The sequence below is a fragment of the Chelon labrosus genome (assembly GCF_963514085.1).
Source record: "Chelon labrosus genome assembly, chromosome: 12".
Taxonomy (NCBI): domain Eukaryota; kingdom Metazoa; phylum Chordata; class Actinopteri; order Mugiliformes; family Mugilidae; genus Chelon; species Chelon labrosus.
This window is the reverse complement of record NC_140345.1, coordinates 13,823,783-13,839,269: the sequence shown is the minus strand read 5'-3', so window position 1 is coordinate 13,839,269 and position 15,487 is coordinate 13,823,783. Positions and strand designations below refer to the sequence as shown.

The 15,487-nt window shown below is 39.2% G+C and overlaps 2 protein-coding genes across 2 annotated transcripts; both read left to right on the top strand.

The window, feature by feature from the left end:
- Positions 1–322: 322 nt before the first annotated feature.
- On the top strand, positions 323–1,609 carry LOC311497587 (uncharacterized protein). Its single transcript, XM_084557898.1, has 4 exons — positions 323–418; positions 678–797; positions 872–1,021; positions 1,331–1,609. Exons 1-4 carry the CDS (start codon positions 373–375, stop codon positions 1,528–1,530), a joined length of 516 nt encoding a protein of 171 aa, XP_084414024.1. The 5' UTR covers positions 323–372; the 3' UTR covers positions 1,531–1,609.
- Positions 1,610–2,400: 791 nt separating this feature from the next.
- On the top strand, positions 2,401–15,071 carry LOC311497586 (uncharacterized protein; the record flags this gene model as incomplete). The annotated part of the gene is made up of 6 exons (XM_084557897.1): positions 2,401–2,413; positions 2,445–2,558; positions 2,631–2,771; positions 14,453–14,572; positions 14,647–14,793; positions 14,916–15,071. 6 exons carry the CDS (start codon positions 2,401–2,403, stop codon positions 15,050–15,052), a joined length of 672 nt encoding a protein of 223 aa, XP_084414023.1. The 3' UTR covers positions 15,053–15,071.
- Positions 15,072–15,487: the final 416 nt, after the last annotated feature.

Genomic DNA, 15,487 nt, shown 5'->3' with positions numbered 1-15,487 from the left:
TTAGTTGATTTTCTAATTTAGCAGCAGAAATTTTTAACAAATGTGAAAAAAATTATGTAGATGCAAATAATACTGTCAGATTTAAAAAAAAATTGAAAAACATCAAATTAAACGTTTTAATAAGTGATTTATAGTATAAGTGAATTCTGTATTTCTGAACTTTACCATGCAAAAAAATCTCCAAAAGACAAAACAACAAAAACTAATTTAAAATCTTAATTCAGTTTCCAGAAAATGTTCAGAGTCAGGTTTTGTCTCTATCAGTAAAGAATGGAGGTGTGGTTTGAAGGGTGAAGCCAGCCCCTTCTCATGAGAACTATTTATACCCTTAAGAGGTCAAATTAAAACTCACTTGTACTCCACCATCACAAAATGTATCTCCTCACACTGATCCTTGGGATTGTGCTTCTCCCTGAAGGTAAGTTTTGTTCTGTTTTTAAAAACAATTCGATACTTTAGTAAATAAGTATTTTCAAGTATTATTTACTGCTGTTCTTCTTGAATCTCTGCATCTCGTGCACAGATGATTCAGCCTCTTTTTATTTGGATCTTATCATATATATAATTCACTTTTTAAGCATTGCTTCTGTTTTATATTTTTAAAATACGTGTGTTCATGCTTTGAAGACAAGAGAAGTAAATTTAACTCTTTATGTCACCATTTTGTGTTTCATCAGCCAGTACCCTGAGATGTTATGAGTGCATACCAGGACCGACTGGAACCTGCACTGAAACAACAAGACAATGTCCTTCACTGGCAAATCGGTGTGCCGCACTAAAAATCCTGACTTATACAGGTATCGTGTTCTGTACCTCTTCTTATTTCTTCTTGACACTGGCCCAGTTTACAATGACTACTGTTTTGTTGCAGGTGGTTTAAAAGTTTTGGATGCCGCTGGGAAATCATGTGCTTTGTCTGAGGAGTGTGGCGAGCTCTCAGTCAACTTTGGAGGCTCCAGAACCATAGTTAGTAGCAAGTGTTGCACCTCTGACCTCTGCAACACCCAACCTGCCCCAGGTAAGAAAAAAAAATCAATTATATAAATCTTTACTTTTGTATGTATCACGCTTAGCTTAAATGATGAAATTAATATATGATTTAAAAAAAAAATAAATGTATATTTTATTTCACAGAGCCCAGCCTATCCGTTCCAAATGGCAAAAAGTGCTTCACTTGTCACGGACTGACGTGCACCTCAACTCTAAACTGCCTGGGGAATGAGGACCACTGCATCTCAGGAACAGGTAGCATGACTTCTGTATTAAATTAAAGTAATTCTAGTGTTAAAATTTTGAAGCCAGCTGACTGACACAATTTTCTTTTTCTCAGTGAATTCAGGCGGGCAAGAGTTGACTATGAAGGGCTGCGCCTCCATGGCAGTCTGCGCAGACACGGTAGATTCACAGATTGCAGCAGCCCTTGGAACAAAATTTAGCTGCTGTCAGGGCGACTACTGCAACAGCGCCAGCAGTACAAGTGCTGGCCTCCTGCTGCTGGTGACGCCACTGATCTCTTTGATTCTGAACTGATGGAGAAAGAAGAATCACTGTCCAGATTTGCTTCACATCATTGTGTAGGCTCGTAGCACTTACTGCCTCACACATGACCTTAAGTGATATGTGAGAAGTAGAAAGTTTAGTAACCAACAGGAAAAAATAAAAAGATTTTCTGCTTCTTCCTTGCTTTTTAAAAATGTGTTCATATGTTGCTTCTAAATACAATATCGACTGTTTTGCATATGATTGTGAATAAGAATACAACAAATTAAACAATAAATTCATTAACAATTTTTGTTCTGAGTTCTGAGTTTTCTGACATTTTATCATATAACTATAGTGAATATTTTCAGTAATTAAACCCTATACAGTATGGATCATTATTGCCCTTTTACTCATGGCAAGGTCCCAATGATGCTACATTAAACAGCTCAAATGTCAGTAAATATATTTACTGCCGTTCTTGTGTCTTCTCTGCATCTTGTGCACAGATCATTCAGCCTCTTTTTTTATTATTTGCATCTAGTCATATATATAACTCACTTTTTAAACATTGCTCATATTTTTGATTATATTTATATTTCATTTTAGAGTTAAAGTGTTAAAACAGGTGTGTTCATGAAGCCCAGAGCAGTAAATTTAACTCTTCTTTATGTCACCATTTTTTGTCTCATCTGCCAGTACTCTGAACTGTTATAAGTGTATACCAGGAGAGTCTAGAACCTGCACTGACAATAAAACAATGCCCTTAACTGGGGAAGTTTTCAGCCCCCACACTCCAGAAGAGAGAACATCTAAGTTGATTATGTTATTGATTCCTGCATCTTAGTTATATTAACTTTATACTGTGCAATAAACCCTAACCCAACAAAACAATGCCCTTTACAGTGTGCTGCAATAACGATGATCTATACAGGTATGATTTTTATTTTTTAAATAATATATAGCCAAGCCCAGCCCTTCTATCCCAAATGGCAAAAAGTGCTTCACTTGTGACGGACAAACGTGCACCTCAACTCTAAACTGCCAGGGGAATGAGGACTACTGCATCTCAGCAACAGGTAGCATGACTTCGGTATTAAATTTCTTCTTCTTTTGAAGCCAGCTGACTAACACAATTTTCTTTCTCTCAGTGAATTTAGGGTGGCTCGATTTGACTATAAACGGCTGTGCCACCAAGGCATTCTGCTCAAACACACAAACAACACTGATCACAGGATCCACTGTAACAGGAATTAGCTGCTGTCAGGGCGACTACTGCAACAGTGCCAGCAGTACAAGTGCTGGCCTCCTGCTGCTGGTGACGCCGTTGATCTCCTTGATTCTGAACTGATGGAGAAAGAAGAATCACTGTCCAGATTTGCTTCACATCATTGCGAAGGCTCGTAGCACTTACTACCTAACACATGACCTTAAGTGATATGTGAGACTTAGAAAGCTTAGTAACCAACAGGAAAATATAAGAAGATTTTCTGCTTCTAACTTGCTTTTTAAAAATTTGTTCATGCTGCTGCTGAACGTCAGCAAAACAAAGGAACTGATTGTGGACTTCAGCAGAAAACAGCAGAGGGACTTCCATCCACTTATTACCTGTGAGGTGGAAAGAGTGGACACCTTCAGATACCTGGGAGTGACCATCTCACAGGACCTGTCATGGACTCATCACCTGAACACCATCGTGAAGAAGGCCAGACAGCGTCTCTACCTCCTCAGACGCCTCAGAGACTTTAAGCTCCCTCTCAAGGTGCTCAGGAACTTTTACACCTGCACCATGAGCATCTTGTGTGGGAGTATCACCACCTGGATGGGAAACTGTACCAGGCAGGACGTCATGACCCTCAAAAGGGTGGTCCGTTCAGCGGAGCGGACCATCAGAACCCCCCTCTCCAACCTGCAGGACATTTATACCAAACGTTGCAGGTTAAGGGCCAAGAAGATCCTGAAATAGCCCAGTCACCCCGGACACTCTCTTTTCTCCCTACTGCCATCAGGTTCGGCGTTTCTGATGCCTGAGGACAAAGACTGAGAGGCTGAAGAAGACTTTCTACCCACATGCCATCCGCCTACTCAACTCTGAGCCTTAACCAGACTTAAATACCACTGCAACACTGCACTTTACTCACATAGCTGCTCAATACTGTAAATGTGTGTATATATACAAACTACCCCCCCCCCCCCTAAGTTTACACTTGAGTTTTACCGTCTATATTTTATTCTATTTTTCTCAGTGTATATTTACACTTATATTGTTTACCTTGTGTGTTAAGAAATTTGCAATTACTACTGTTTTACTGTAGTACTTATTTTTTTTACTACTGGCTGCAGGTACAAGAATACATGTCACTGTGCATTGTACTATGTATAACTGTGCATGTGACAAATAAAAACCTATCTATCTATCTATCTATCTATCTATCTATCTAAAAATGAATAAAACAAAGTGAAAAAAATGAATTCACTGACAAATTCTAACCCTTCACATTCAGTTGGACTGTGCTGGCTTATTGATTGTCAGGCCAAAAGGTGGCAGTACAGTACAGGTTCTGACGTCTGTAACTGAACACAAGACAGTCATAGTTGAATTGGCATCCACTTCTGCTGGGACTGTGGTCATCACTGCCAGACCTTTCATTACAATTTTCAAATTTCAAATTTCCCAATATTCTGGTTCGGCCCTTAAAATGGTCACGTGCAAGACTCTGGCCATAATAGAAGACAATCCCCCCCCCCCCCCCCCCCCTTTTTTTTTGGACCAAATGCCTCGGGTCATAGCCTCGTCCTGTTTATAGGGACTCACCACACAGGAGCGGGGCAGGACGCTAAATCTGAAAGGAACGCCGGCCACCAGAACACGGTACGCTGTAAACAGAAGACAGAAAAAAATTGATTCTCTTGTGACGTGACATGACAGAGGAGAAAGAAGAGAGAAATGCACCCACTGTCATTTTCATGAAGATCAATTGGTTTCTCATATTCTGGAAAAAAAGACAGCAATAGTGTAGTAATTCAATTTTCTTCTGTTTGCCATTTTAGACAATATTCTCATTTGCTTTCCAGTGAGTGAAATCAAAAGACTGACGCCTTCATTTATATCTTATCTTTTAAAATATAAAGCTACAGTCATTAGCCGGTTACCTTTGATTCATGTGTAAAAAGGAGGAAACACGCGGCTTTGTGAAAAGGTATCAAGTTACACCTGGCATTACCTTTGCAGCTCACAACGAGATTAAGCTACCGATATGTTCAGATAAGATTAATGGTCTCTGCCTACTTGGAGACTGGGGTCAAAGTCTCCACCAGGAATATCAAAAGCAGAATTCCGTTTAGCACTGACAGGCTTCATCACTGCAGCTAGAACCATTCTTCGCCACTGGAAGAGTCAGATTTAACCAGAATTTACTGACTGGGTTAAGCTGATGATGGATAATGCCTCCTATGAGCTGATGATAGCAAGGTTGAATGATAACAAAGTGAAATTTTACCAGGTCTGGGGCCATTTTCTGAATCATATAAGAAGGGAAAGAGGTGCCTATATCATGTGATATATATATAAAAAAACATCCCTCTCACCCTCTTGGGGTGGTATCTGTGTCATCCTCAAGCTCGGATCCTCTACCATATATATATACATACTCTTTTTGTAGGCACTGTTTAGTGTTGGGCGATGTGCTGCTCTGTTTATGGGCTGGGGTTTCTGTGTGTATGTATATTTATATGTATGCATATTTTGTCTTTATTATGTGTATTTTTGTTTAATATGGTTGATTTGTTTGTGCTTAAGTTTGATGTTTCTGTAGACACTGAACCCCCAGTTGCTCCCAGTGCGTGGCACTGGTGTGTGAATGTGTGCGTGCTTGTGTGAGCGAATGGGTAGATGTGTCTCTGACTGTAAAGCGCTTTGAGTACCAATAGGTAGAAAAGCGCTATATAAAAAGCAAGGCCAGCAAGGCCAAGGCCATTTACGATGTGGGACATATAAGAAATTGTATAAAAACTTAAATGAGTGGCTGAGTCCGAGGTCGCCCCAGTAACAAACTTAGCAGTGCAAGTCACAGATTTACCATCATCATCCAAACAGCCAGTAAAAGTGAAATTTGATACTGTGGTGTATTTATTGTTGGGGATCATTTTAGTGTTTAATGAACTCTGCATGTCTTCGGAATTCCACTCGATGGTTGGAGTATTTTTCTTGCACTTGTAAGTAACGGAACAAATGACGCTCTTTGCGACACCCTCTGTTGTCTCGCCTGGTGGTTCAACCATTTTCATATCTTCATATGGACCTGTCCAGGATCATTTTGGTGTTTAATGAACTCAAATCAGCTCAACTTTATTTATTTTTAAGACAAGTTTTAAAAATGGACAGACACAATTTAGGAGTAGCAACAGAAAGAGCACTTTTCCCTCTGAGCTAGACCTCGGTACCTCTAGGAGCAGCTGATCAGCTGACATGAGACACCAAGCAGAAGTGTAAGGATGGAGAAGCTCAGAGAGTTAAGGTGGGAACGTTTAAAGATTTAAGGGCAAATAAAACAATCTTAAAATGAACTCTAAAAAGCACAGGCAGCCATTAGAGAGAGGCCAGGATGGGAGTTATGTGCTCCCTCTTATGTGCTCCAGTTAAGAGGCGAGCAGCCGCATTCTGAACCAACTGGAGAAGTGCGAGTGAGGACTGGCTGACCCCAAAATAAAGTGTGATACAGTAATACTGTCTCAAAGTGCTGATGTGTAAGAATGGGCTTAACATTTGCCAACCGCCTAAGATGAAAAAATCTAGACCTAACTACTACACCACTTTACCAATCCAATTTAAAATCACTGTCCATCTTGACATAAGATGACAAGGGGCCCAAATCAACAGGGTGGGGTTCACAAAAGCCACTGGAACCAAACACCATGGCTTCTGTTTTATTTTGATTAAAATTTAAAAAGTTTAAGGCCATCCAGGTTTTAAGGACCTCAAGACACAACAGGAGTGGTTCGAGCGAGAAGGCATCCTGCTTCTTTAGTGGCACATATATCTGACTATCGTCAGCATAACAGAGAAAGGAGAAATCATGCTTTCTTAGGATGGAACCCAGAGGCAGTAGATCCAATGAAAAAACTCTGCATGTCTTTGTAGTTCCACTCGATGGTTGGAGTATTTGTCTTGCATTTGTAAGTAACGGAACAAATGACGCTCTTTGCAACACCCTCTGTTGTCTCGCCTGGTGGTTCAACCATTTTCATATCTTCATGGACCTGAGCAGAAATGTGACAGTGAGGCTCAGAGCTATGGACAACTTTTGTTCTAGTCAAAAGTATGCAAACGCAGCACCTGATCTTATCACATTGAACATTTAGTGGGTGCTCACTTGAAGCTTTCTGACCTCCAGTCGGGTAGCTAGCAGTGCACTCTATATTCCAGTTCTCTTCTTCTACAGTCCAAGTTCGCGCTAATGTCCTTTCCCAAATCCCATCAGACACCTGAGTGTCCATCATACGGTCTTTTCCAGTTACACCATTTAGGGTCAGGGTCAGGGGAGAATGCAGACTGCAGGACACTGTGCTCTGTTCTCCCACCCTGGGGATACCAGTGATGCTGAGCTGAGGTTCCTGTGCATGTTCTATCAAATCAAAACAATGAGAGAGAGCAGAAGTGAAAGTGGATTTTCTATTCTCAGAGTAAGTATTCATTCATTCATTCATTTTCTATACCCAGTTAATCCTGTTAAGGGTCGCGGGGGTCTGGAGCCTATCCCAGCTGTCATCGGGCGAGGCAGGGGTACACCCTGGACAGGTCACCAGTCCATCGCAGGGCTAACACAGAGAGACAGACAACCATTCACACTCACATTCACACCTACGGCCAATTTAGAATCACCAATTAACCTAATGGGCATGTCTTTGGATGGTGGGAGGAAGCCGGAGTACCCGGAGAGAACCCACGCAGACACAGGGAGAACATGCAAACTCCTCACAGAAAGGCCTTCTTGCTGTGAGGCATCAGTGCTAACCACCTCGCCACTGTGCCGCCCTCAGAGTAAGTAATCACTGCTAATTACATTTAATGATCACAACTCAAAAGAAAAAAATTACCCCATATTTGTAGTATTGGTATTGGTGAGTTTCAACCAAAATATGTGCAAAACTAAAAATTTAAAGAATTGTTGTCATGGATTTACCAAATTTACTGCACTGTGTTATCACGTAACTTTTGATTCAGTGTGTTCATTTGGATATTGACTGAACACATATGAAATGAATGAATGCTTACCTGAAACAATAAGTTGAATGGTTTTATCATAAAATGAGTGGCCCACCGTGTGGTAGGAAGTAATGGGGTTCTTATCTACCCATGGGTAGATACGGTCCTGGTTGTGTGACATCTCCAGCCTCTCGATCTTAAGACTACAATTATTCTCTGCCACAGATCCAACCAAGCTGGTTATCCCATTATATTTGCTAATAACATTGCTCGTTCTTTGGTTAAATACAGCTGGGTATTGATTGCTCTGGTACAAGAACCATAAAACTTGGAGGTCAGAGGGCTTGTTGTTGTTGGTGAATCTGCAGGGAATGACGATGCATGAACCTTTTAACCCTGTTAAGCTACCAGGAGTGGAGAAAGACCAACCACAAGAGAGCATATGTCCTGTTAAAAGAAGAAACATTTGATGTAAAGTTGATTATCTTTAAAACTTGTCACTGACAATGTTTCTGGTCTGTGCCTCTTTAAAATGAATCAGTGTCTGTTTTGGATCCACAATTTTCTGCGCTTGTCCGAGATGTGGATTAGGAAATGCATTTCAGACCACTCACAGCTGGTGTGGTTTGCATCGCCTCAACGTTTAATCAAATTTCTGAGTGAGTGCACATCAGCCTACAACTGAGGGTACAGAGCTACGACGCAATAACCTAGCTTTAACACAAACAGTAGAGTTGAAAAGAAAGGAAAATATATCAATCATAGCTAGCCATATTAAATGATTTTATGGTCTTTTATGGTCTTTTCATCTGAAATTTGATCACACAAGACTGATTCACAAGAGAGGGTTGACAAAAATGTAGTAGTAAACTACATTTCATCAAATGCATTGTGTTGCAGATGTTGCAGAATGACAGTCCTGACATGTGACTGTTATAGAATAGCCGCGACCCAAATCAAAGAAAATTATTCTCAAATTAACTGAATGAAAAGATTATGCAGTTTGAACTTGAGATAGTAGAATGGAATATTACAGTATGAAAACACAAAAAAAACAAATGTAATGATAAACCAAAACGACCAGCAAGTGGCAATGCTGAAGAACTATTCCCTTTTATCCTCAATTAGCTTCATTTTAATTAAAACCATTGATATTGATCGATACCAATGTAATGAGATCGATACTTAAGTTTCGGTCTATCTCTTGTACGACTGCAGCGGTTTCATTAAAGAGGCGACCTGGCTGTGTTTATCTAAATGCTGCTGCTGTCACAGAAGGGGGAGAAATGTTGTGTTATTTTTGTATTGTATTGTACTTCCTAAATAAATTAGGTGGGTGTTTATTGTAGTCAAACCTGCAAGGGATGACAAGGCAGGAGCCCACCAGTCCTTTGATATGGCTTTGCATTGTTACACGCCAAGCCATGGAGCAGATGTAAATATATCCTGAAAAAGACAATGGAAAAATTACATGATAAATCACATCGGAACCTTTTCACATTTATTTTAAAAATTACAGTGCTACTGACATAATACTATACAATACTACTGCAAATTGGATACATTTCATTAAAAAAATCTGAGCTCATGAAGACATTAAGTGGAGAAAAATAGACCAACTGGTGAAATAGGGAATCATGAATAGCACCAAATACCTGTCTGTGCATGTCTGAACGGTTTTCAGAGCTTTGTACATGTAAGCAGTTAAGGATTTTTTATGTTTTCTCTGAAATGCGCATAGATTTTTTTTAATGTGACAAAAGCGGTAATATTCATCAGTGTTAAGAATATACACAAATATGCAGTTTATATGCTTCATAAAAAATAAACAGTACCTAGAAGACAGAAGCACAGGAGAAGGAAGTTGGATCCAGATATCTTATGAAGGATATCGTATACCTACAACACATGACAGCAGCCAAAAAAAAGAAAAAGTCCAAGTCTGGAAGAACTGAAGCAAAGTTCAAAAAAGGCCAATAAACTTAGCTTGAAGCAAAGTTCAACGGATGATGGACGAAAAAACAAAACCAGACACAACACAGGAAAACACCCGCAAGGAAAACACAGCTCGGTGACAAGACAAGGAAAACAGACCAACTGACAGCTCACAAAGACAGGATTTGGATGAGACACAGATAGACCGTGTCAAACCTGAAATATGATGCAAAAAGATGAGAGATGCAAAATCTGTTCTCGTATCCACTGGATGTATGTCACCAACAGATCATCCAGACGTTCAAAATGGATTTGACAAACCAGACACAAAATCAAAACCTGAAAGTTGATAAGTGCGTGATGAAATTTCAAAAAAAGCGGATGTTGTAATGTTACCCCTGAAACAACTCTACAAGTATAGCCTGCATCCTTCTAAATGTCCAAATAAAGTTTCAACCTTTCGAAACTGAAACTGACATCTTGAACTTTTAAAATTATATTTCAAGTTTTCCAAACACTTCTGTATTTTTATTTTTTATTTTAATGTGTTTATTTAGTTTTCCTTTTCATATGATCTTGTTCCCAAAAGCGGCAGAGGGCAATACTTCCTGCCCTGGGTGTTTCTACTTCTATGCATGCATTTTATATGTTATGTACTGTAGATACCCTATATTATGTTGACATATATTCATAAACAGTTGTTGGGACTTGAGCCTGGTAGTGAGCAATGGAAGCTCACCACGCATAACCAAGTTTGGCCCACATGGCTTTCTTTGTCCTGGAGACGAAGGAAAGCACTGGAACTCTAAAGTCCCACAATCCTCCAGGTGTGAAACCTGATCCAGCAGCCACCACTGGCTGACTGTGGCATGTGACCTCTGAGGTGATCAGGTCATATAAATGCTCTGTTCAGCCTTTATACCCTCTCTTCCACTCTGGACCCCCAGCTGCTCAGCTGCAGCTGTCTGCCTCCAGTAGCCTGCTAACCAGAGCAACTACTCCAGGCCTTTCCCCACAGCAGCGACGTGAGAGCCTATGTTCTGTTAGCCACCAAACACAAGGTTTGCAGGCTAGCCCTTCAAACTGCTGGCAAACTACTTCAAAGGAGCGCCCAGTTTCCCTCCAACGAGTGCCATCAGGACCACACGGCAAAGACTTAATTTCAGCACTGGAACACCAGCTTGGCCCTTCCACCAGCAACCGCCAGCTAAAAGAGCAACACACCAGAGAGTGACTTTTTCCCCAAACTGGTAATATGACCTGGGCCTAGTCAAGTTAAGCTAAGCATAGAACTCTAAACTTTGATTTTGATGTTGCGTATGTTATGTATAGAGTTGTTGTTATCATTTTGGTAGTTAGCATAGTTGGCTCTAAGTTGATGTTACTTTAGGGTATGCAAAACATAGAATCAGGGTCTCTTGCATGCTGAGCTACCCATCCTTCCTCTAACGTGGCACCTCATAAAACACACAGTCTTATCACATTCCACATGTGCACTCAGTCAGCGCATGATCTGAGTGCCGCCACTTGGTTAGCCATTTTCTTTTCTTTGTTCAAGGCTTCAAGGCCTCAGCAACCAGTTTGACACACCTACACACACATAGACACACATACACACCCTGTATAAGGTACACTGTAGATAGATTGTATGTTTGTACTTTTATTCGTTGTTAATAAATGTCTTTTAAACATACCTGTGGTCTGTTCACAGGAGTAAATTCTGCCAACCTCTACACTGTCAGAAACTTGAAATTCCTTCAACCTTAACTAGCTGTTAATGTGGTAATTTTGGTTGTAGTTATTATTTATTAATCAGTACCAAATCAGTACCAAATTGACAATTTAGTAAAAATTATGAGACTGGTTTAATGAATTGGCTATCTTTTCCCTTCTCGGAAGGGTGCCCCGAGGTGATCTAATGATCCAATTATTTAATAATAAAGCTAAGCGTGATATATACAAAAGTAAATATTATTTTTGATAATTATTAATTATTTATGAGAGCCAAACCCCAATATTTAGTTCCCTTAGTAGGCAGACCCAACAAATGAGTGAACGTGTGTTACACTGGCCCAACACAGTATATTAAATGCCCTTTTTTAAAGTTGTCCAGTTAGGACATGTCATTTTTGTAATAAAGACATTTTAATTAAGGAGTGCCTCGGCTTCAGAGAATTCCTTCTCTACGCTGCCTCTTAGATGTTCTACCTTGGACCGAAGAGCACCCAAATCAAACTCAAAAAGGAATTGAGCATGCCATTCATCTTGAATCTGAACATGGTTGAAATATTTCTTAAATGGGACGCTTTATTTCACCTTCTTTTCTAAAAGTTTTAAAAGTTTGACATTTTAATGACACCATTCTGACATTAGTGTATTCTTATTGAAAGACACAGGGAGGATCTACTGAAATTTGTACTAAAACTTTTGGTAAGGCCTTTCTTTTTCAAAAGGTGGCTCATAGGTTCTACTACACTGCCTGCACCTATTACAACTGTGAATTACTTATTGTATATCCATGTTGTCGATTCCATCCATCTCATCTTCTGCATTTTCTGATTGTTGCAGTTAGTTAATACTCATGGTCATGCATTACATATTGTTTCTGTGTTATATAGCTCATTGATAAACTGACTCCATGTACCTTGATCCCTAACTGATTAACCTCAGTATAAGTTTTACTGTTGGAAAGTTTTTCCACCTTTAACACAAACACACACCCTTTTCAGAAGTGTTCTTCTGAAATATAGGTGGAGGGTATGATTTGCAATCCATAAGGAGGGCTTTAACTAAGTACTATTATTTTCCTTTAGTATTTACTGCTGTTCTTGTGTCTTCTCTGCATATTGTGCACAGATCATTCAGCTTCTTTTTTCTTATTTGCATCTAGTCATATATAACTCACTTTTTAAACATATTTTTGATTATACTTACATTTCATTTTAATGTGTTAAAACAGGTGTGTCCATGCTTTGAAGCCAAGAGCAGTAAATTTAACTCTTCTTTATGTCGCCATTTTTTGTTTCATCAGCCAGTACCACAGGCATACCAAGAGAGACTGGAACTTGCAGAAATTGCAGCACAAATGTAAAAATCAGTCATATGAAGAATATGAAAACCTTAAGTAGGTTTCGTGTATCAACAATACAGCAGAGGGTTGCATCTTCTTCAGTGTTTTATTCTTATCTTTGTTCAATGTGTGTCTAAAAGTGGAGGCTGTCATTTGCATCCCTAAAGAAAGGACAACAGAATCTGAACTTAAAGGACAGTTTCTGTTGACTTCAAGCAGCCACATTAAGGACGCGTTGAAATCAAGTGGAACAGTTTGTGCTCCATGTCATAAAGTTGGCTGGCCTAAGTAATGTTTACAGACAGAGCTGCACCCTGTGCATCAATGGTTGCACAGCCATCCATCTACCCATGTCTGATCAAGATGTATTACACTTTTATTATGTACATTTTGATAGTAAAACTGAAAGTTATTAGTTTTACACCCAAAATGTACATAATAAAAGTGTATTTTTGTGTGTAGTGCATTTACTCAGAAATAAAACTCAGGTGGAAATTGCTTTCGAATGATTGAGACAGAGCAATAAATGGTATATGCTGCCATTCAACAGTAATCTGTTGTGGGGCGTAACGTGTGGACCTCAACCTTTCACTTCAACTGAAATAAGACAGTGTCCTTGTTTCTTGAACTGGCTTAAACTTGACACATTCTGAGGAAATAAAACTGAGGTGCTTCAGACAATCATTAAACACAAACCACTTTGAGGTTGTAGTATCTAGCGAGCATGCTAGAGCTGATTTACTGCAGCTATTCATTTCAGTGGAATAAAGTCATGTGGCATTCATTTTCACTCATTTATTTTAAACAAATACTTTCTATTGAAAAAGAAAATATATTTACTATTATGAGGCTCAACATTTTTTGCGTTTTTCACATTTGGCTGTAAATGTGTTAACTAACTTCTGTCGTCAACAATGATTGCAGAACAGAATCTTTGCTGACTATTTTGTGACGTTTTATACACTGATCCAGCAACTGATTGACAATGGAAAGTAAAAGAATTCAGCTTTTATACTTAGATTTTGACAAACAGCCTCAAGAAGAGTGCAACCAAGAGTTGTTGGACTTAAAATACCATTAGTTGATTTTCTAATTTAGCAGCAGAAAGTTTTAAGAAACATAAAAAAACAAAAAACAACACTGTCACTGTCAGATTTTACTTTACTTTTTTTGGAAAAAGATCAAATTAAATGTTTTAATAAGTGATTTATAGTAGGCTATAAGTGAATTCTGTATTTCTGAACTTTTCCATGCAAAAAAATCTCCAAAAGACAAAACAACAAAAACTACTAAAATATTAATTCAGTTTCCAGAAAAGGATTTTTCAGAGTCAGGTTTTGTCTCTATCAGTAAAGAATGGAGGTGTGGTTTGAAGGGTGAAGCCAGCCCCTTCTCATGAGAACTATTTATACCCTTAAGAGGTTAAATTAAAACTCACTTGTACTCCACCATCACAAAATGTATCTCCTCACACTGATCCTTGGGATTGTGCTTCTCCATGAAGGTAAGTTTTGTCCTGTTTTTAAAAACATTTCGATACTTAAGTAAATAAGTGTTTTCAAGTATTATTTACTGCTGTTCTTCTTGAAACTCTGCATCTCGTGCACAGATGATTCAGCCTCTTTTTATTTGCATCTTATCATATATATATAACTCACTTTTTAAGCATTGCTTCTGTTTTATATTTTTAAAATACGTGTGTTCATGCTTTGAAGACGAAAAGTAAATTCAACTCTTTATGTCACCATTTTGTGTTTCATTAGCCAGTACCCTGAGATGTTATGAGTGCATAGCAGCAGAGACTGGAACCTGCACTGAAACAACAAAACAATGTCCTTCACTGGCAAATCGGTGTGCCGCACTAAGAATGGTGACATATGCAGGTATGGTGTTCTGTACCTCTTCTTATTTCATCTTGACACTGGCCCAGTTTACAGTGACTACTGTTTTGTTGCAGGTGGTTCAAAAGTTTTGGATGCCGCTGGGAAATCATGTGCTTTGTCTGAGGAGTGTGGCGAGTACTCGGTCAACTTTGGAATCTCCAGAACCATAGTTAACAGCAAGTGTTGCACCTCAAACCTCTGCAACAACCAACCTGCCCCAGGTAGGAAAAAAAAATAAATCAATTATATAAATATTTACTTTTGTATATATCACGCTTAGCTGAAATGATGAAATTAATATATGATTTTTTTTTTTAAAAATAACGTATATTTTATTTCACAGAGCCCAGCCTATCCGTTCCAAATGGCAGAAAGTGCTTCACTTGTGACGGACTGACGTGCACCTCAACTCTAAACTGCCTGGGGAATGAGGACCACTGCATCTCAGCAACAGGTAGCATGACTTCTGTATTAAATTAAAGTGTTTAGTGATTCTAGTGTTGACATTTTGAAGCCAGCTGACTGACACAATTTTCTTTCTCTCAGTGAATTCAGACGGGCAAGAGGTGACTCTGAAGGGCTGCGCCTCCAAGGTAGTCTGCTCAAACACAGTAGATTCACAGGTTGCAGCAGCCATTGGAACAAAATATAGCTGCTGTCAGGGCGACAACTGCAACAGCGCCACCAGTACAAGTGCTGGCCTCCTGCTGCTGGTGACGCCGCTGATCTCTTTGATTCTGAACTGATGGAGAAAGAAGAATCACTGTCCAGATTTGCTTCACATCATTGCGTAGGCTCGTAGCACTTATTGCCTCACACATGACCTTAAGTGATATGTGAGAAGTAAAAAGTTTAGTAACCAACAGGAAAAAATAAAAAGATTTTGTGCTTCTAACTTGCTTTTGTAAATTTTGT